Source organism: Nicotiana tabacum, chromosome 6, assembly GCF_000715075.1.
Source record: "Nicotiana tabacum cultivar K326 chromosome 6, ASM71507v2, whole genome shotgun sequence".
NCBI lineage: Eukaryota > Viridiplantae > Streptophyta > Magnoliopsida > Solanales > Solanaceae > Nicotiana > Nicotiana tabacum.
The window spans coordinates 90,664,691-90,686,564 of record NC_134085.1 but is presented as its reverse complement, the minus strand read 5'-3'; the positions used below and the strand labels follow the sequence as shown (position 1 = coordinate 90,686,564).

Below are 21,874 nucleotides of genomic sequence, written 5' to 3'. Positions count from 1 at the left end.
ACCACCTTCCTTAGTTGAATCAATCTAAGATGTCAATTCTTCCTTGTTTCAAAAGTAACAAATTTACCATGAAGCAAAGGATCCACAATATGAAAGAAACAAGCATTTTCACAACTCAACCAAAAACATCTATTTTCATCGAGTCAAAAACTGTACGCCTATGCAAAAAAGTTTTTCCTTTGAGGAAGAGTTGTGGGGTTTGCTCACGAGAACAAAGAACTATCGGTGCAAGAGAAGCTTATATTTAAAACAAGAGTCCAAGACGCTCATTTGTCACTGATACATACAGTGAACAGAATGTGATTCAAAGTAAAACACAAAAAATACTGTAAATAATGATATCTAATACATACCTCAAAAGAAAGGAAACACAAATTAGCACTTTCAGTGAATATAATAAACTCTTCTATCAATGATAGGGCAAACATGAGGAAATCGGGATTACTCTACATTAATGTCAAAACTGATCTTTAAGTAGAGCTCAATAGGATCTTATTAGCAGCTTCCTACTTCAATCGTCAAAATCTAAACTATCCTGTCCCTGCACATTTGGCAGTGTTAAAATAAAAAAAGGAATCCCAGAAAGCTAATCAGAGCAGTACTCCTAGAAAAAGAAAATGGCACCTAGTAATTGCTCAAGTCAAAAATGCAATACCCTCCCTATATTTACAGGACATCTACTCAGCAGCTTCAAACTAACAATATCAAACTGGTCAGATCACCATCACAAGTAATAAAACCTAGAAAGGATAAAAAATATTAAGATCTCCAACAATAGATAAATAAATAAAAGAAAAGAAAAGACAAGTGCTTCAAAAAGACTTCAAACATTTTTGCATCAATTTACGTGAGCTTCACATTAAACCAAGACTTCATAACAGCAAAAGGAGGCTCAAGCCACTTCATCGAATAACAAAGTCAGGGGTCCAAAAGCAAATACCGTACTCACATATTTACTAACACAAAAGATTGTTCATACGATTATATATTCCAAATTTATCCCCAGATTATGAGATTTAAAGTTCACTCAAATGCCCAAGCATTCTCCCTCCTAACCTCCTCTTCTTCCTCTGGAGTGAAGTCATTCTTGATGTTAAAGGTCTTCCGGATCTCCTCTGGTGTCTTCCCTTTAATCATGTCAGCCACAGTTTGACATGTGAGATCAAGCAGGCTCTTGATGTTCAAGTAGTTGGCAGCCTGGGAAATAACAAAATGAACCAGTTCACAGCAAGTAAAATTTCAACATCCAAAAGCTCTACTCAAAAAGAGGGAACGCCAAAGTTTATCATCACCAGAATTAGAGAGGAACAAGAGACAGATATTAATGACTGTGTCCCTGTAGTATAGACAATACCGAGACAAGATGCTGACAGAAGGAAACAAAAAGGACCAAAGAATCAACTAATAACAGCATAAATCAGTAAATTTACGGAAAATAATTCAATAGCAACAACTGACAGCTACTAAAAGGGAATACAAGAAGCATGGCTAAAACTAGGGTACATAAGGGCACTGTAATCATTTTCACCAAATTGGTGCTTGGGCAAACTGCCTATATGCCTACATGTGAGAAAGTCTAAAGGTCTCAGAGAAAAATAAAAAGCCTTAGCAAACACGTATATGGAACAAGTTTAAAACAGTTCCATGTGGTAATGATTTGTAAAGAGGGTACAAACAATAAAATAGGAACAGCCTGATAAGCACTAAATTCGTACTCCCACGTTAAACAAAATGAATATTCAGCTTAGACTAAAGGTAAAACCTTTGCCCAAGGCCCTATAGGTAATCAAAGGTGAGGATGAAAAGCCATAAACTCAAAGGATAGATTTCGTTTCAAGGCACAAGGAACAAGTTTAAAACAGTTCCATGTGGTAATGATTTGTAAAGAGGGTACAAACAATAAAATAGGAACAGCCTGATAAGCACTAAATTCGTACTCCCACGTTAAACAAAATGAATCTTCAGCTTAGACTAAAGGTAAAACCTTTGCCCAAGGCCCTATAGGTAATCAAAGGTGAGGATGAAAAGCCATAAACTCAAAGGATAGATTTCGTTTCAAGGCACAAGTAGCTTTAGAAGATCAATAAAAAACCTCCTTTTTGTAAGGAAAGGCACCCCTTCTTCCATTCTTCACCAAATATCCTGGGGCCAAATTACAGAAAAGTGACTATAGGGGACTCAGGAAGCAAGGATTTTCTCCATCAACACAGCCAATTCTAGTTTCTTTCACCATTCTATCCAAATTCAAGTAAGACGAATACACTTCACCCTCCTCCATAATGGTATCCATTAGTGAAGGAAACCTAATTTAGCTTTGATAAAGAAAAGAGAAGGAACTACCAACAACTTTCTACGGGGATCCTATTGGTTAGGATAGCTTCTGCCAGTTTAGCAGGGAGTACAAATATATTTAAGAATTCAAAGAGTCCTACTCCCAGTTTCTTGAGACTCAAAAGCTTCTGCATTAGTAGTTGCCTATCTAGCTCCAAAACAAAATGTTTCTAAAGATTCAATCCAATCATTTCCCGAAATCACCAGCATCAAATTCTTCTTTGCAACACTTCAAATAGCAGAAGATACCCATGTCCTCCTCACACATGACTCCTAAGGTAGGTAATCCACTATTTTATTGCATAAGATGTGCCAATTCCTAACATAGGGCCCATGATAAAGGTGATCAACTAAAGAGACAATAACACATCGGTCCCATATATTAGGGATTCTCAAACTAACTATTGCAAGACCCGCCTACCCTTTTAACCTAACAAGGCTAAAGTGAATTGGAGGGCTTATACATACTAAGACAATGGCCTATTGCTCTGAATTAAATGAGGAAACAGAGAGGACCTCACACTTAATATTGGTTGGATTTTGGTGGGATTTCTAGAGGCACAGCAGCAAGCTGGACAAGGTGAATACCAAGCTAGGCAATATTGTGAAGAACCTAAGCTCCTTTATTTTTTTTTATACTCGGGATAACGGCTCAGCCCCCCGTAACCTTTCTCACTGACATACTGGGTTCGAACCACTGACTAGCTCCTAATCCAGACATCATCTGCTAGGCTCTTACCACTACACCAAAGCCCCATGGGACAAACCAAAGATCCTTCATCAGACTTTACCAGTTAGGTCTGTGGCCGAAGGAGCTCCAACAGAGAGACAACATATTATCTATCCCAAGATCAATATAGCAAATAGTATCATTCAATCAAACAGTATGAAGGTACAAACAAGAACACGAATCAACGGCAAACATAAAGACGATTCCAATAAAACTAAACATATAATAGATACAGATAAGAAAAAAGGGAAAGGAGATTCAAACCAAGATGAGATCGAATAGGGTGGCCTGGTCAACTTTAACGAAATCAGAATCAAAGCCCTTAAGCTCATCCTCAGAAGCCTTATCCTCAGTTTTGGTAGCATCAACATGGCGCTTGCAGTACTCGATAACCTTAGCCAAGATTTTGCTGGTCACATTAGGAAGGGGGATGCTGGTGTCGGCGCAATCATCTTCAATCATATGCTTTATCGTCTGAGATTCCAAAGCCACCGCTTCCTCCACCTCGAAAGTCTCGCCGTCCGAGCTCTTCAATACGATCATCTTTGAGGAGGACATCGTAGTAACCCTAACCCTAGAATTGAGATTTTTTGAGATAGATAGAGAGAGAGAGAGAGAGAGAGAGTTAATGGATGCTAAAATAATGAGACGAGGTGTGTGGGGAGGACTTTATAGAAGGTTCGGGATCTTGGTAATATTCGATTTACCGCGAGGTTACTCATATTTACCTTCACCGCTTCACCGAGTCATTTACAGCCCACCCCACCCAACGCCACCCAAAAAAAGATTTCCTTACTTTTCTCTAAAGAAACTATTATTTCGTTCCAAAAGGAAAACAAAATTTGAAATAGTGACTCAATATATCTATTTTCCGTATTAATTCGTAGATCTATTCGCTAATTAGAACTGATCAAGTTGCACAAATCGTGTGAATTTATTTATTCCTACAGTAGGTATTATTAAGAACAATATAAAAATCATATGAATTACATTTTTTTATTGTTAAAAAAAGATGGCCGACATATCGTACTAGCAAGTCTTTTTGATACTTTAAATGGTGATAGCATTAGATAAAATGAGATGAGAAATATCAAACTGCATTCGGGCTTCTTTATCCATATTCATAGTTAAAGTAAAGTCGATTAATCAAAGAGTGATTTTTATCTGATACGTAAATATAGTTGCGCAAGTTAAACCATTAAAGATTCTAATGAAAATTATTGCAGAAGAGTCAAAGCCGTAACTTAAATATGAAGATAATAATGCCAAAGGATATTGCTAGAGCTAGAGATTTTTTCTGTAAAAGGTTTTGTAATTTCTCTAAGAACAGTAATGGTGGGTTCATTTGCCATTTTGCTTCTTTTTACTTATGAGCTAGAATACAAAACCCGAAAATGATGATTCGACGGCCCATCCAACATTTTTTTTTTGGTCAAACCCATCCAACATACTACTAAAGAAGACTAATAAGGAGGATGATTGATAGATATTTGTATGTTCTGATCAAATAAGATATATGGAAATAAGAACCATTTGATTGATTAAAAAGAGGAAACAAAATTTAAAAAAGAAAATAGGAATGAGTGAGACAAATTAATATGGAGAAAAGATTTTTTGTCATAGCCAAAATCGCATGGTATTATCTTTTATTCATTAGTACTCTATTCATTTTATTTGAATATGTTCGACTGACCATGGATTCAAAACAAAGAAAGACTTTTGGTACTTGCGATCTTCAATATGTCATGATATTTTTTTACCATAAAAATTTTGGAGCTTGTGATCTTAACAATCCAATAACATATTTTTAAATATAAAATTATGTCATTAAGGGTAAAATAAAAAATTTAAATTAAACTATTTCCAACTATATAAAGGTCATTCTTTCTAAAATATACTAAAAAGAAAATGATGCCACATAAAATAAAATATAAGGAGTATATAACTTATTAATTCATTGGCTATAAGAAAAAATTATCTCTTCATAAAATTCCCTATAATAGATAATTAATACAACATTTGGTTTATAACACAAAATAGAAAGGAAAAAAAAAAAAAGAACTGGGGTACAAAAGCTCTTGCTATTCGGGAGCCTAAGGAAAGGACTGACTAAGGTTGTTCAAAATCGATTCATGCTTAATAACTCAATCGCAAAATTAGCTTATTAGCATCAGATTATCAATTAGCTTATTAGCATCAGATTATCGGTTGATAAATGGATTGAAATTTTATAGTAAACAGTTTATAAGTGTGGCAATATTTTAAAGACTTTATTGACAATTATCATAATCAAAGTCAAGTGGCATCCCTTCTAGAAGATACTAGAAAGGTGACAAAACGCCTTGGCAAATTTGTAAATTCCATAGCCACTTTCTTGCCATGCACAACAAGTCTTCATGCAAATGAGGCTATCAATAGTCATTACCAATCACTCCTTTTTCATCAATAATCATCAGCAACACAAAAAGAAATCCTCTTCTCTTTCGTTCTAATTTCATTATTCACCAACTTTCCTTTGTTGTATTTCTTTTTGGTAGTTTAATTTCTTTTGTTCCCCTCCTTTAAATAGCTGAGTTTGTAATTTAATATTTTGCTGATTCCTGTATCCTCTCAAATGGAGATGGGCTTGTTTAATCCTAGGGAAATATTTTACATTGCTGAAATAGTTTCTTAGGACAATACCCAACACGACTCAAGCCAATTCGTGTATCTGCTTACAAATAATATTATTGCAGTATTATTATTGTTATTTTTCGGTGTCATTTCCCTACAATCTAAGAAACTATGGCAAGTAATACTACTGTGAAAATTTTTTATGGTGCTACCAATTTTGGTGATGTCCCTGCTACTACCGTTCCAGTTGTCCTGCTAGATATACATGATGTTGCAAATACGTTATTGCATCCACAACTTTGGCAGACACTAATGTCAAAATAAAGGTATGTAAATAGACATGGTTACATATCCAATGCTAAAACTAAAACCTTCAAGGAAAATACACCTCAATGCAAGAGGAGAGTTGGGATAAATGACAATCTCGCTAAGTCAAAATTAAATTTGACTAAAGCGAATAATATAATTGTTGCGGTCATTTCCCAAATAAAATAATGTGGTCAATGTGAGAAATTGGGTGATAGACTCTGATGCTACTAGGCACACTTGTGTAGACAAAAATAAACTTTTGTCTTACACCCAAATTGAGGAAGGAGAAGAATTTATTTATCTTGGTGACTCAAGAACAGCTCGCGTTCTTGGGAAAGGAAAAATTCTTCTCAAACTTACATCTGGTAAAACTCTAGCATTGAGTGATGTATTGCATGTTCCTAATATCCAAACCAATTTGATGTCAGTGGGATTATTAGGAAAAGTTGGAGTGAAGGTTTCTTTCGAGAATGATGAGGTTGTATTGACCAAAAATAATATTTTTGTGGGCAATGGATATTGTAACTATGATATATTTATAATTTATGCTTAATATTTCTGATACTAGCAATAAAAATGCATCTTCTTCTGCTTATATGGTTGAGTATATTTTTTTGTGGCATGCTAGACTAGGACATGTTAATGTCGCGTATATAAAGAAAATGCAGTCGCTAGGATTAATATCTAGTTTGGACTCAAATAATATTAACAAGTGTAAAATATGTGCTTAAGCTAAAAGTACTAGAAAGACTTGTTTTTCTGTAAATAGAGAAACTGAATTGTTATCCTTGATTCACACTGATATAGGCGATTTAAAGCAAACTATGACTAGAGGTGATAAAAGATTGTTGGAGTTTTTAAGCATTAATGAGGCTTAAAAGAGGGTGAATGGGAAATGGAGGAAAATGAAATTTTTGAGTGAAATTTTAAGTTTCCCCCCTTGGCAAAGGTACATTGTCCCATATTGGAAGAGAAAGAGGTTTTTTATTGGTAGAGCCGTCAATACGCCAGCCCAGCCCAACCCGTGATTTAGCAGAGCTGGCTAGAATTTTTGGAGTCCGTTTAAAAAATGAGGCTTTTAAGCCCGACCCGAATAAGTCCGTGGCCCGTGAGGCTTGACTGAGGCCGGGCCGGCCCGTGGGCCTAATAAAATATTTATTTAAAATATATAAAAAATAAAAAAATATACTGTCTTTAGAGATGGAAAGTCAAAATTGGATCTTTACTAAGAGGAACCAAAACTTGATCTTGAGAAGTTTTAAGAGATGATGTTGTCATGTATTGGAAGGACCATTCTAGAAAATATCCCGATCTTTCAATGATGGTGCGTGATGTACTTAGCATTGTTATTGCCATTGTACCATCGGAATCAACATTTAGCATTGGTGGCGTGTTCTTACAAATTACAGAAGTTGCATTTATTATGAAAATTTCCAAACACCTGTTACTACTTGAAATTGGTTGCACTGATTTTCCCGAACTCAAACTGGTAATATTTTTTTATATGAATTTAAATATTATTAATTTTTAAAATTTAATTATTTTTAATATTTAATTAATTAATATTGCATATGAATTGTAGATGAAAGTGAAGATGTTAAGACAACCCTGTCACAAGCGGATTCAAATGTGTTTGATGAAGATGATGTGTTGGATATCTCATGAGCATCATGAACGTTCTCTTGAATAGTTTGTTTTAAGTTTTGACTTTTAGTGAATGAAATATAGTCTTGTCTTTTACCTTTTTTAGTATTTATTGTGATATATTGGAACAATATAAAAAGTTATTAAGTTTTGCGAATTTTTTCCAATAAGATATTTTTTAACGTTTAAATAATTATCTTTTTTTTATGTCAGAACTTAAAGAAAAAAATATAAAATTATATTTTTAAAAATGATGGGCCGGCCCGTGGGGGCCCGCAGCCCACATAGGGCTGGGGTGGGCTGACCATTATAAGGCCCATCAAAATGGTGGGCTAGCCCAGCCCAGCCCGTCAATTGCTAAAGCCCACGTGGGCTGGGCTGGCCCATATTGACAACTCTATTTATGGGTATATAAGATATTGCTCTTCTTCTAACTCTTAAAGGGTTGAGAAGAAGGCAAGCCTCGCGCCGTCATCGTCGTTGCTCGCTCGGCTTGGCTTCGGCTTCGGCTTCAGATTCAGATTCGGATTTGGTCAAATGATTGATTGATTAATTTTCTGGACCAAATTATTTGTTAAATATTAACAAAAATGTTATTAAATATTTGTTTTAATAATAGAATATTAATATTAAAACAAATATTAAATTAAATCCAATCCGTTTTTCAGTTATGTAACTGAAAATTAAACTATCCTCTTCAGTTTTTCCTCTTTATTTTCCCTCTTTATTGTTGAGTAAATAGCCATTTATGTTATGACATTTATGTTGTGGCCGTTTTGCATAAACAACCATTCTGAAGAGTTGCACCTCTTCAGATTTCAGCCTAACTTTGGCTATAAATACAAGACTATTCTGCTCAGAATTTTCATACGATTTTCTGAGTTTCTCCTACTTCTTCTGCATAGTTTTAACATCAAACAAATCAACAGTAAGTGTGATTTGCTACCGAACTTTGTGTTCGCTAAAACACTGGGGTTTGAAGTACTACAACACCAGTGTGTAATTCGTTCTATCCTGGGAGGAAATAATCCATAACCTTGGGTACTAGGAGGAGATTAAATTCTTTAAGGAAACACTGTGAATTCAGTGGGCTCGAATTAAAATTCTGTTTCTGTTTTTCATTTCTGTTAATGTTCATTTATATTTTCCAGAATTATTTTACAAATACAGTTTAGTAAAAAGCTTAAGAAATTTAATATATTTTCTGTATTTGTACTTATTGTTTCTGGAGAGTAAAACCTTTGTGGTTTTGTACTCTATTGGAGATTAAAATCTACGTGATTTTAAACGTTTGTGTCATTCTTTTACAGAAATGACTAATGATAATGTGAACCAAGCTGTTCCAATGGTGACTGTCAATGCCTCAACGAGCCGAACAGCACCGGCAGCATTGGCACCAGCGGTGAAACCCGGAAAATTTTTCGGGATTGATTTCAAGCGCTGACAGCAAAAGATGTTCTTCTATTTGACTACTCTAAATCTTCAGATGTTCCTATGTTGTCCGATGAAACTCCAGAAACTGAACGCTTTCTCGTGATTGAGGCGTGGAAGCATTCAGATTTTTTGTGCAAGAATTATATCCTAAGCTAGCTGGAGGATGCTTTGTATAACGTCTACAGTGGAGTGGAAACGTCAAAAGAACTGTGGACTGCGCTTGAAAAGATATACAAAACCGAAGATGCCGGGTTGAAGAAGTTCATTGCTGCAAAGTTTTTGGACTACAAAATGGTAGATAGCAAGTCTGTTATTACCAAAGTCCAGGAATTGCAAGTGATTATTCATGATCTCCTTGTTGAAGGTATAAATCAAATTAATACTGATGTTGAAAGTAGTAATCTTAGTATTTTTACTACAGAAATTTCATTGAAGGTCTTGTCATCAATGAAGCATTCCAAGTAGTTGCGATGATTGAGAAGTTGTTTCCTTTGTGGAAGGACTTCAAAAACTATTTGAAACACAAACGCAAGGAGACAAGACCTCTCGGGCAAGGTATCACTCAAAATATGGCCTCTTGGGCAGCCTCTCAGTCACTCGTGACTCAGCTCTCATCACTCAGTACTCACTCTCAGCACCCAGGCTCATTAATATCTCATAATAATAATAATCATAGTAATCCCTGCGGCACGCAGCCCGATCCGTAATTTATAGTTGGGTACGCTCACTAGGGGTGTACAGACTCCGAAGGGGCTCCTACAGCCCAAGCGTCATATCGCTGCGGCACGCAGCCGATCCAATATATATATCGCTGCGGTGTACAGCCCGATCCAGTATATATATTGTCGCGCACCCTTTTTCCCTCTTTGTATCGAAAAATCGGGTTTATGACATTTTTGGGTGTAGGACAACTCATTCCTTTTGGGAACTGGGTTTTGCATTTGAAGAGTCACCACCTAATGAGTTAAGGTGAATTAGGATACCTATAAAGTTCATTTCTAAGTTTGTTTGATAACCAGAGATGGGGTAAGGGCTTGAAATTATCCTAAGGGGAAGGTGTTAGGCACCCCTCAGGATACACTAGTGTGGTTCCCGGCCAGACAGCTTTGTGAATTTGTATAATTAGCAAATAGACAAGTATAGGCTCAAGTAGTAGGGGATTTAGGTTTAAACACATAAGGGTTTGAAAGAACAATCATTAAAGGCGAATTTTGAAATGGAGTTACATTTTTTATAAATACTTGAAAATATAAAAGGAGAGAAGAGTCCGAGGTTTATTTATAATATGGATCACATCAATGCGATACCCGGTATGACACTCCTCAGAAAAGAGGATCACGTGGTATTAGCGCACCGGTCATCATATCCATATCTACCCTTCCCACCCCGTTAAGATATTAAAACGCGGACTGGTCTCGACCTCTATTGCATGCTATTACCCGTCTCACTCCTATCAGTCCCGAAGGAATTGTGGACTACTATTCCTATAAGAGGGAGGCTTTTAAGCTGACTCTTAGGTTTTAAAGGTAAAAGACTAAGGCGACATTCAAAATACATAGGACTGCATATTAGGGGAAAACATGTAAGCAACCAAAAGGATCATATATACCTCCTCAAGTAAAGCACATAAGTAGCATGACTCAAACACATTTTGGGTCAGAATTTAAAAATACTAAGACAGGAGAAGTTTAGTTGTTGAAGCAGACCAGTTTATTACATAACTCAGATAAGAAGTTGGAATCAGGCCTGCCTGCTGGTTGTAGCAGTTACTAATTAATAGAGGCGGATTCAATTTTGTTGTTATCACCTAAGGCTTGCCTTAGTGTGTTGGTGATATCCTATGATGTCTATTACTGATTCATAATGTAGCTAAGTAGTAATAGTTTTAAACGAGCGATTTGGGGATCCTATAGGCTTGCTTTTTAAACCGTATTAATAAAAGGAGTAGGTTGTTTAAAACTGATTCAGAATAGTATGAGTCAAACTAATTTTAAACTAGACTGGTTTCAGATCCAATAGGCATGATCTCTATTATTGCTGATTTTTAATCCTTATAGACATGATATCTAGTTGAACGTGAAATGAAGCAGGCAGGATTTACTTGAAATTCCTATAGGCATGATTTCTATGAGAAATACTGACTTTTAACCTTATGAACATGATGTCTGATTATAGCCGTTTAGATCATATATGCATAGTGTCTAAGTGTGGTAATAAAACATGTAGAATTTAAAACAGGTCCTATAGGTATGTTATCTAGATGTAGAATTTAAAGAAACAGATCCTATAGGCATGTTCTCTACCCTTCTAAAAGCTAAACATGCATAATTACCCATCCCTTTTTCACTAACCAGCCCCCAATATTTGTTACAAATTATTACAGACCAAATACTAAATTACATCAGAACAGTGTAAAACAAGAAGTTACAACCATAGGAAGCCTGATTCTTGACTTCCTCTCTGAGTTATGGAATAAACCACCTCAAGCACCACTTGTTTCAAAGCCTTTCTCAGACCTGAGTGTGTCAAAGTTCCCTAAGGGCCTCAAAGGACCCCGGGCAGTGCTTACACCTAGGTTTGCATAACCAGATAGAGGTGAGTGCAGTGTGGAAGGGCTAACCCTTATGTGTCTAAGTTTAGAGGGAGATCATGGGTCCCAAGGCAAGGCTCACACAAGAGGGGCAGAACCTAAGTTTTAAGAGTGCAGTGGAAGTGCAGAAATAAAGATTTATTTTAAGACTGAATTGAGAGTAGTAAGGGGTAAGGGTGATTTGAAAATAGTAGTAGTAAAACTTAAATTACACAGAATCAGTAATTGCACAAAGGGGGTCAGGGGTTTCAGGAATACATTGCATGAAGCATATAACCCCAGGAAGGGTCAGGTTTGGACATGCACAGCAATAAATGATGTTGGCATGCCTACAAACCAGCCAGAGAACACAAACACAAAGAGGGGATGTGGGGTTTGGGATTCATACACATAGGGGAGCATTAATTAAAAGGGGCAGGGAACATATTTCACATGCTAGTAATGTAACTTGATTGCAGAAACATAAGCAAAGTAAACAAGAATAAGAGAAGTTGGGACAATTAAAGAAATATGTTGTTGTTGATGCTTGAGGATTAACTAGGACATACAAGTAAAAGCAAAGTGCAGAAAGAAAAAGTGAGCAAATTTTCACAGCCTAGCCTTGGCTTTCAACCGGCTAGGCAAAGTAGTAGCACAAGGAGTAGTAGAGAAAAGAGAGAGTTTTTGAGTGAAGTGTGTGCTCTGAACTCAGATGGTTCATCCTTTGAAAGAAAAGAAAGTGGGTATTTATAGTTCTGAAAACAGGTAAAGAATAAGGTAATAAGTAATGCCTTAACACAAATATAGAAACAATCACAAGTCAGAATCAATTACACAAGTGATTTTCTTTAATTAAGGAATCACTATTTAACGGGTAGTAACAGGTTCAAATAAGGAAAAAATCAGTTTGATTATTGCCATATAAAGGATAATAAGAGCATACAGTGAGCAATCAAGTCTGAGTACAAAAATATGCTTATTTTTGGAAAGGATTCAGCAAGGTAAAACATCACAGTAAAGGGAAAGGAATCAATTAATTTTAAACAGGCGAGTGAAATCAGGGCTCATAAGAGAAAAGCTTTTGAAATCAGTCACAAAATCAAGGTCAATCAAGGAAGAAACATGCTTCTGTACTTCAATATATAAATAGAGTGAACACAAACATCATACATGTCAGGCCATGCACATTGGTAAAAGAAACAATATACAATAGTAATAGAAATTAGCATATGATTCGGTAGTGAACAAAGTTAGATAGTCAAGGCTCACACGTATAGCCAAAGTGAAGAACAGAGTCAAAACAAGTACAGGTCTCACAGTAACAAGTGAGGAAACCTTTTGAGAAATCAGGGTTTCAACAATGGTCGAGTTTAAAAGATAGTAAAACTCAAAATCAGATGAATCACATAAAGAAAAAGAGAGTCTGAAACAAGGAACCTTAAATCGAGTCAAGTATTCAAACAAACAATTTCAGACCCAAAGACCTAGGGTATTCAACAATAATCAAGTTTAGATGGTAAATCAAATAAGTCAAACAAGAATGAGGAACTTTAATCGAACCAGTACACAAAACAAAAAGTTTCAAAGCTCAAAGGAGACCAAAAAGAATTAGGGTTTTCAATATGCTGACTCGGATAGAAGAACAACATGAGCAAAACATAGCAAAATCACAAACAACATTAAAAGTCGGAGAAGAGATCTTTTGAAGAACTTAAAGGAAAACCTTAACGAAAAGTCGTTTTGAAAGGAAAGTTGAAGAACTTTCGAGAAAAACACTTAAAACATTCATAGCAAGTACAAATCTAAAGTAGGTCTGAAAGAAAATCAAAAGATCTTAAAGATTAGGGTTTCGAAAAACCCAGAAGAGGTGAGAAAGGCCTTGAAAGTTTCCGATCTAACCAGGAAAGTCACGGATCTGCCTCGAAAGGCCATGGATGGTCGGAGAAAGGTCGTGGATGGCCGGAGAAAAGCCGTGAACAGCAGTCGAGCAAGGACTGGACCAGATTCCTTCAAGGACTGGCCATGGAACCGCAGAAACAAACACCCAGGAGACATAGGAGGCCATTACACATCTCCGATGGCCATGGGAGGCCATGGATTAGGCAACGTTTAGGGAGGATTAGGGTGGGGATAGATAGCTGCGGCTAGGGTTCATGAGGTTTCAAAGAGAGTTGAGAGAGAATAGGGATTCAGAGGTGGTGGTTGGTGAGAAATGAAGTAGGGTAAGGGGTCGTTTGGGGTTAAAAAAGGAAAGGGCATATAGTGGTCGTTGATCTAAATGATCAACGACTAGGATTAAAGGGGTTAGGTTGGGATCCAGGTTTGGGTAGGTTTAGTTGGGTTAGGGCTCGGGTTTAAATGAAATTGGGCTGGGAAATTGAGTTTGATTTGGGGTTCAAATTAGGCTACAATTGGAATGAAATTGGCTATTATTTAAATAGCCAATTTTTCCCTTTTAAAATTATAAAAAATAGTAAATTAATTTCTGAAAATAAATTGAAAGCACTAAAATGATTTATAACGTATAATTAACCATTTAAAAATATTGGACTTAATTTTATGAATATAAAATACAATTGAATCTTAAAATGGCTAATATTGCAATTTAGCTTAAAATACTAAATAATTTTGTAAAAATATGAAAAATTACATTAGCTATATTTTAACATAAATATAAATTTCCAATAAAGGAATTACCAAAATAATAATTTTGGCAACAATTATTGGGTTTTTAAGGATAAAAGAGGGAAATAGATTGATTTAAAAACCTTTAAAAATTATGAAAAAATAATAAAACATTTGGATATGCTTACATATGCATATATATGCCATTTTGAAGGGTATTTTGCATATTGATAATATATAGAAAAAAATTGGGTATCAACATATATTGTTGCGGCGTGCAGCCCGATCCATATAAGTATCGTTGCGGCGTGCAGCCCGATCCATAATATATACATATACTATCGTCACCATTAGGTTCTCAACCTCTCTCAGTCATCAACCTCACAGCCTCTCAGGCACAACAATAGAAATCAGGGAACTCAGCCCAAACAGCTCTCACAATTAGAAGTGGAGTGATAAAATCAGTTTTAAACATTTAAACAGGTAAACATGACTGAGGATATGCTTTCAACAAGTAAAGTGAGGAAAACAGTTAAAAAAACCCTAAGGGTATCAACAGGTCGGCACAAGGTCTCAAACATGGCATACATCCCATAATACAGTATAAATGACTAAAGTACGGAATAATATAAGATTTCAAACCAAATACGCGGCTTAATAGTCGCTACGGGACGGACCAAGTCACAATCCCTACCGGTACACGCCCACACGCTCGTCACCTAGTATGTACGTCACCACATTTATCAAAAAAAGTCAAATACCGGGGTTTGTACCCTCAGTTCCAGATTTACAATGGTTACTTACCTCGAACCGGTGAAAATACTACTCTGCGATGTCTTTGCCCCTCAAATCGGCCTTCACTCGCATCAAATCTATCCAAAATCAAAATCACGGCGTCAAAATATGCTAAGGGAACGAAGCCCAAGCGAAAACAATCAAATAATACCAAAAATCCCAAAATTATCAAAACCCGACCCCCGGGCCCACGTTTCGGAATTCAATAATTTTTGCATCAATAGATTTCTTATCTCCCCACGTGTTCATACATATCAAAAGTTCTCAAATCCGACCCCAAATGGTCCTTCAAATCCTCAATTAAAAGTCTAAATTTCCAAACCCTAGTTTCTTCAATTTTTGGCTTAATTTCCATGATTTTCTAGGTGGAATTCACATAATAATTGAGTTTTAAGTCCAAGAATCTTACCTCCAAGTGATTCCCCTTAAATCCCTCTTCAATCTCCTTCAAAAATCTCCAAAAACGACCAACTATGGAGGAAATAAACCCCACATTCGCGGACAAGACGACCTTTTAAACTTCTGCCCAGGCCTGAAAATCCTTCTTCGCGAACGCGATCAAAGCCTCGCGTTCGCGAAGCACAAAAATAACTTTGACCAAAATCCTCTTACGCGAATGCGACAAGACCCTCGCGAATGTGATGCTTTACCCAGACGAATCTTCGCGAATGCGTTCCATCCATCGCGAACGCGATGGGTTAATTACACTGAAGCTCAGCCTCTCAATTCCTTCTATGTGAATGCGACTACACGCCCGCGAACGCGATGCATAATCTCGTAGCCCTTCGCGAAAGCGTAACCTGCCTTGCGAACACGAAGGCTAAATTTCCACTTCCCTCAGCTGACTCTTCACGAACACGAGGGTCCACTCGCGAACGTGAAGAGTAAATACCTGCAACTACTGAACCTGCAATTTCTACAACTTTCTTAACTTCAAAATGATCCGATTGACCACCCGAAACTCATTCGAGGCCCCCGGGACCTCAACCAAAGGCACAAACACATCCTAATACCTTATTCAAACTTATTCATCAAAACACCTCAAATAACATCAAATCACCCAGAACACATCGAATTCAAGCCAAACTTTTCTAAAATCTTCCGAATTCCGCTTTTGATCAAAAACCCAACCAATCACATCCAAATGACCTGAAACTTTGCACACACAACCCAAATGACACAACGGAACTATTGCAACTCTCGGAATTCCATTCTGACCCTTATATCAAAATCTCACCTATCAACCGGAAATCGCCAAAAATCCGATTTCGCCAATTCAAGCCTAAATCTACTCCGAACCTCCAAAATTCATTCCTATTGTGCTCCTAAGTCCCAAATCACCTCCCGAAGCTAACCGAATCGTCAGAACTCACATCTGAGCCCTCTAATACATAAGTCAACATCCGGTTGACTTTTCCAACTTAACCTTCCTTAAAAAAGACTAAGTGTCACAACCCTTACCAAATCCTTTCCAAATTTGATCCGACCAACTCGATACCACATAACACGGATAAACAAAGCATAAAGAAGCAAAAATGGGGGAATAGGAGTGGTAACTCATGAGACAACTGGTCTGGTCGTCACATCCTCCCCTACTTAAACAAACGTTCGTCCTCGAACGAGTCAAGAAACATACCTGAAGCTTCAAACAGGTGAGGATATCTGCTGTGCATCTCCTGCTCGGTCTCCCAGGTAGCCTCCTCCACGGGCCGACCTCTCCACTGCACTTTCACTAAAGTTATATCATTTTATCTCAACTTTCGAACCTGTCGACCCAAAATAGCTACTAGCTCCACATCATAAGTCAAATCATCCTCCAACTAAACCGTGCTAAAATCCAAAACATGAGGCGAATCCCCAATATACTTTCGGAGCATAGAAACATGAAATACCGGATGCACACTCGACAAGCTGGGTGGCAAAGCAAGCTCATAAGCCACCTCCCCAATCCTCCGAAGCACCTCAAAAGGCCCAATGAACTGAGGACTCAATTTCCCTTTCTTTCCAAATCTCATAACACCCTTCATGGGTAAAACCTTCAACAGAACCTTCTCCCGACCATGTAGGACACATCCCTAACCTTTCTATCAGCATAGCTATTCTGCCTCGACTGCGTTGTACGAAGCCTCTCCTGAATCACCTTCACCTTTTCTAAAGCATCCTGCACCAGGTCCGCCCCAATAGCCTAGCCTCACCGGGCTCGAACTATCCAACTGGAGATCTACACCACCTCCCATACAAAGCCTCATATGGAGCCATCTGAATACTCGACCGGTAGCTGTTGTTATAAGCAAACTCCACAAGCGATAGAAACCGATCCCATGACCCTCCGAAATCAATGACATAAGCACGCAACATATCCTCCAATATCTGAATAGTGCGCTCGGACTGCCCGTCCGTTTGAGGGTGAAAAACTGTGCTCAACTCAACCTAAGTACCCAACTCTCGCTGCACAGACCTCCAAAACTACGATGTAAACTGAGTGCCCCAATCTGAAATGCTGGAAACTGGGATACCATGCAACCGAACAATCTCCCGGATATAGATCTCTGTCAACCGCTCTGAAAAATAGGTAGTACACACAGGAATGAAGTGCGCGGACTTGGTCAGTCGATCCACAATCACCCAAATAGCATCGAACTTTCTCAAAGTCCATGGAAGTCCAACAACAAAGTCCATAGTGATCCTCTCCCACTTCCACTCGAGAATATCCATCTGCTGAAGCAAGCCACCCGATCTCTAATGCTCATATTTCACCTGCTGACAATTGAGATACCGAGCTACAAATCTCACAATGTCTTTCTTCATTCTTCTCCACCAATAATGTTGTCTCAGATCCTGATACATCTTCGCGGCACCCGGATGAATGGAATACTGCGAGCTATGGACCTTCTCCAGAATCAACTCCCGAAGCCTATCCACATTGGGCACACATATCTGGCCCTGCATCCTCAACACCCCATCATCACCAATGGTCACATCTCTAGCATCATCATGCTGAACTCTGTTCTTCAGGACAAGCAAATGCGGATCATCATACTGGCACTCTCTGATGCGATCATATAAGGAAGACCGAGAAACCACACAAGCCAATACCCGACTAGGCTCCGAAACATCTAATCTCACAAACCGATTGGCCAAGTCCTGCACATCAACTGCAAGAGGCCTCTCCCCAACTGGAATATATGCCAAACTCCCCATACTCACCGCCTTTCGGCTCAAAGCATCGGCCACCACATTGGCCTTCCCTGGATGGTACAAATATAGTGATATCATAATCCTTAAGCAACTCCAACCACCTCCACTACCTCAAATTGAGATCCTTCTGCTTGAACAAGTGCTGGAGTCTACGATGATCAGTAAACACCTCACAAGACACACCATACAAGTAATGCCTCCAAATTTTCAATGCGTGAACTATGGAAACCAACTCCAAATCATGAACAGGGTAGTTCTTCTCATGGGCTTCAACTGACGAGAAGCATAAGCAATAACTCTACCCTCCTACATCAAAACACAACCAATGCCAACTCTCGAAGCATCACAATACACGGTATATGAACCCGAAGCTGATGGCAAAACTAACACTAGAGCTGTGGTCAAAGCTGTCTTGAGCTTCTGAAAGCTCTCCTCATACTCGTCCGACAATACAAATGAAGCACCCTTCTGAGTCAACTTGGTCAAGGGCGATGCGATAGATGAGAATCCTTGAACAAAATGGTGATAATAACCAGCAAACCAAGAAAGTTGCAAATCTCTGTGGCTGAGGACAGTCTAGGCCAACTCTGAACCGCCTTTATCTTCTTTAGATCAACCTGAATACCCTCGCTGGACACTACGTGCCCCAAGAAAGCTATTGAACTGAGCCAAAACTCACAGTTGGAGAATTTTGCATAAAGCTTCTCCTCTCTCAATCTCTGCAACACAACTCTCAAATGCTCCGCGTGCTCCTCCAGACTACACGAATACACCAGAATATCATCAATGAATACTATGACAAACAAATTGAGATAAAGCCGGAACATGTTGTTCATGAAATGCATGAACGTTGATAGGGCATTAGTCAGCCCAAAAGACATCACCAAGAACTCATAATAACCATATCGGGTCCTAAAAGCTGTCTTAAGAATATCCGAGTCCCTGATCTTCAACTGGTGATAACCGAACGAAGATCAACCTTGGAGAACACTCTCACTCCCTGAAGCTGGTCGAATAAATCATCAATGCGAGGCAAAAGATACTTGTTCTTAATTGTTACCTTGTTCAATTGCCTATAATCAATGCACATCCTTATAGTGCCATCCTTCTTTTTCACAAATAGAACCGGCGCACCCCAAGGTGAAACACTAGGCCGAATGAATCCCTTATCAAGGAGCTCCTAAAGCTGTCCTTTTAATTCCTTCAACTCTACTGGTGCCATACGATACAGCGGAATAGAAATAGACTGAGTGTCTGGCACTAGATCAATACCAAAATCAATATCCCAGTCCGGTGGCATGCCCAGCAGGTCGTAGGAAACACATTGGTAAAATCCCTCACAACTGGAACAGAATTAATACTGGGAGTCTCAATACCGACATCCCTCACGAAAGCTAGATACGAAAGGCATCCCTTCCCAACCATACGCTGGGCTTTCAAGAATGAGATCACTCTATTGGGAACATAGTTAGTCAAACCTCGCCACTCAATCCGTGGCACACCCGGTATAGATAATGTGACTGTCTTGGCATGACAGTCCAAAATAGCATGACACGGAGATAAACCAGTCTATGCCCAAAATGATATCGAAATCCACCATACACAATAATAAAAGATCCACTCGGGTCTCCAGACCCCCAATAGTCACCACACACGACCGGTACACACGGTCTACAATAACAGTATCCCCCACTGGAGTAGATACATGAACAAGTGAAACAAGAGACTCACGGGGCGTATCCAGATAATAGGCAAAGTATGAAGACATATAAGAAAAGGTGGAATCGGGATCAAAAAATATAGAGGCATCTCTGTGGCACACTAAAACAATACCTAAAATCATGGCATCTGAAGCAGCAACATCTGATCTACCCGGGAGAGCATAGAAATGGGCCTGACCACCTTCTGATCGACCTCCCCCTCTAGGGTAACCCTTGGCTGACTGACCTCTACCCCTAGCTGGTTGGGCGGGTGGTAAAGTAACTAGAGAAGAAGTTGAGGGCTGACCCCTCTGCTAAGTCTGACCATCATGAAGATGAGGACACTGACTCCTTATATGCCCAAACTCTCCACACTCATAGCAACTCCCCGGTGCTGGAGATAGGGACTGAAGGGAACCCCTGACACCGGAATGACCAGTAGAAGGGCCTGGCATAGAAGAACCCTGCACTGATAGAGCACGGGAAGAACTTGGGCTGGGAGGGCACTGAGTGATGAGTGGACCTGATGAGAACTGTGAGAACCATGACCCGATGATGCCCCACGATAACCTGGGCGAGCTGAATGAACCTGTCTGAAGGGACGGCCTCTGCCCTCCTGGAACTAAACCCTCGAAGGAGCACCACTAAAGCTACCAGATCCCCGAGGCCTCTTGGCCTCCCTCTCCTCTCGCTCCTGGCGACGAACCGACTCAATCTCACGAGCAATGTCAACAACCTCCTCGAAAGTAGTACCTGTCACCCTCTCCCTAGTCATGAGAATCTGAAGCTGATATGTGAGACCATCAACAAACCTCATAATCCTCTATCAATCTATGGGGACCAACCAAATTGCATGACGGGCTAACTCGGAGAACCACATCTCATACTACATCACAATCATCTCTCCCTGACGCAACTGCTCGAACTGTCTGCGCAGCTCCTCTCGGCGAGACTGTGGCACATACTTTTCCAGAAAGAGAATAGAGAACTGCTGCCAAGTAAGGGGCGCTGCACCAACAGGCCTATGCCTTTCATACGCCTCCCATCAAGTGAAGGCAGCCCCGGAAAACTGAAAGGTGGTAAAAGCTACACCACTGGTCTCTATGATCCCCGCTGTACGAAGCATCCTCTGGCACTTATCCAAGAACCCCTGGGTATCCTCGCCCTCTGCACCACTAAAAGTCGGAGGCTTGAGTCTACCAAACCTCTCTAATCGACGGTGCTCGTCGTCCGACATAACTGCTACCACAAACTCCTAAGCTGGTGCAACCAGTTGGGCTGGAGGTGCCCCCGGTGTCTGGTGTCCCTGCACAACCTGCTCAGGTGTGCGAGCAACGGGAGTCTAGGTGCCTCCCCCGGCGTGAGAAGTAGCTGCGACCGTAGTAACTAAAACCACTTGAGCCAAATTGGTACACACTGTTAAGATCTGAGCTAAAGCCTCCTGAAGGCCTGGAATTACAATGGGCACCGCTGTTGCCTGAGGTGGTGCTTCTATAGCATCCACAACTGGGACCTGATCCTGAACTGGGGCAGCTGGTGGATCTGCATGTGCTGCCCTAGCTGCTCTGCCCCTACCACGGCCTCGACCGCGTCCTCGGCCTCTGGTGGCCCTAACTGGTGGAACTGATGGTCGTCCACCCTGCCCGGTAGCACGTGTCCTCACCATCTGTGAGAGAATGGAATAACAGAAGTTTAGTATTCTGATCAACAAGTTCGCACGACACGAATTTCAAGAATATGAAGAATTTTCCTAAAGGTTATGCAGCCTCTCAAGGATAAATACAAATGTCTCCGTATCGATCCGCGAGACTCTACTAAACCGGCTCATGACTCGCGAGACCTATGTAACCTAGGCTCTAATACCAACTTGTCATGACCCCCAAATACCCGGCCGTGATGGCGCCTATCACATTACTAGGCAAGCCC

The 21,874-nt window shown here is 39.3% G+C and overlaps 1 protein-coding gene across 1 annotated transcript; it reads right to left on the bottom strand.

Moving 5' to 3' along the window:
* Positions 1-811: 811 nt before the first annotated feature.
* LOC107761682 (SKP1-like protein 1A) lies at positions 812-3,717 on the bottom strand. The gene is made up of 2 exons (XM_016579929.2): positions 3,326-3,717; positions 812-1,197 (listed from the first exon to the last, which is right to left on the bottom strand). The coding sequence occupies exons 1-2, from the start codon at positions 3,617-3,619 to the stop codon at positions 1,024-1,026; spliced, it is 468 nt and encodes a 155-aa protein (XP_016435415.1). The 5' UTR covers positions 3,620-3,717; the 3' UTR covers positions 812-1,023.
* Between the last annotated feature and the right edge of the window lie 18,157 nt (positions 3,718-21,874).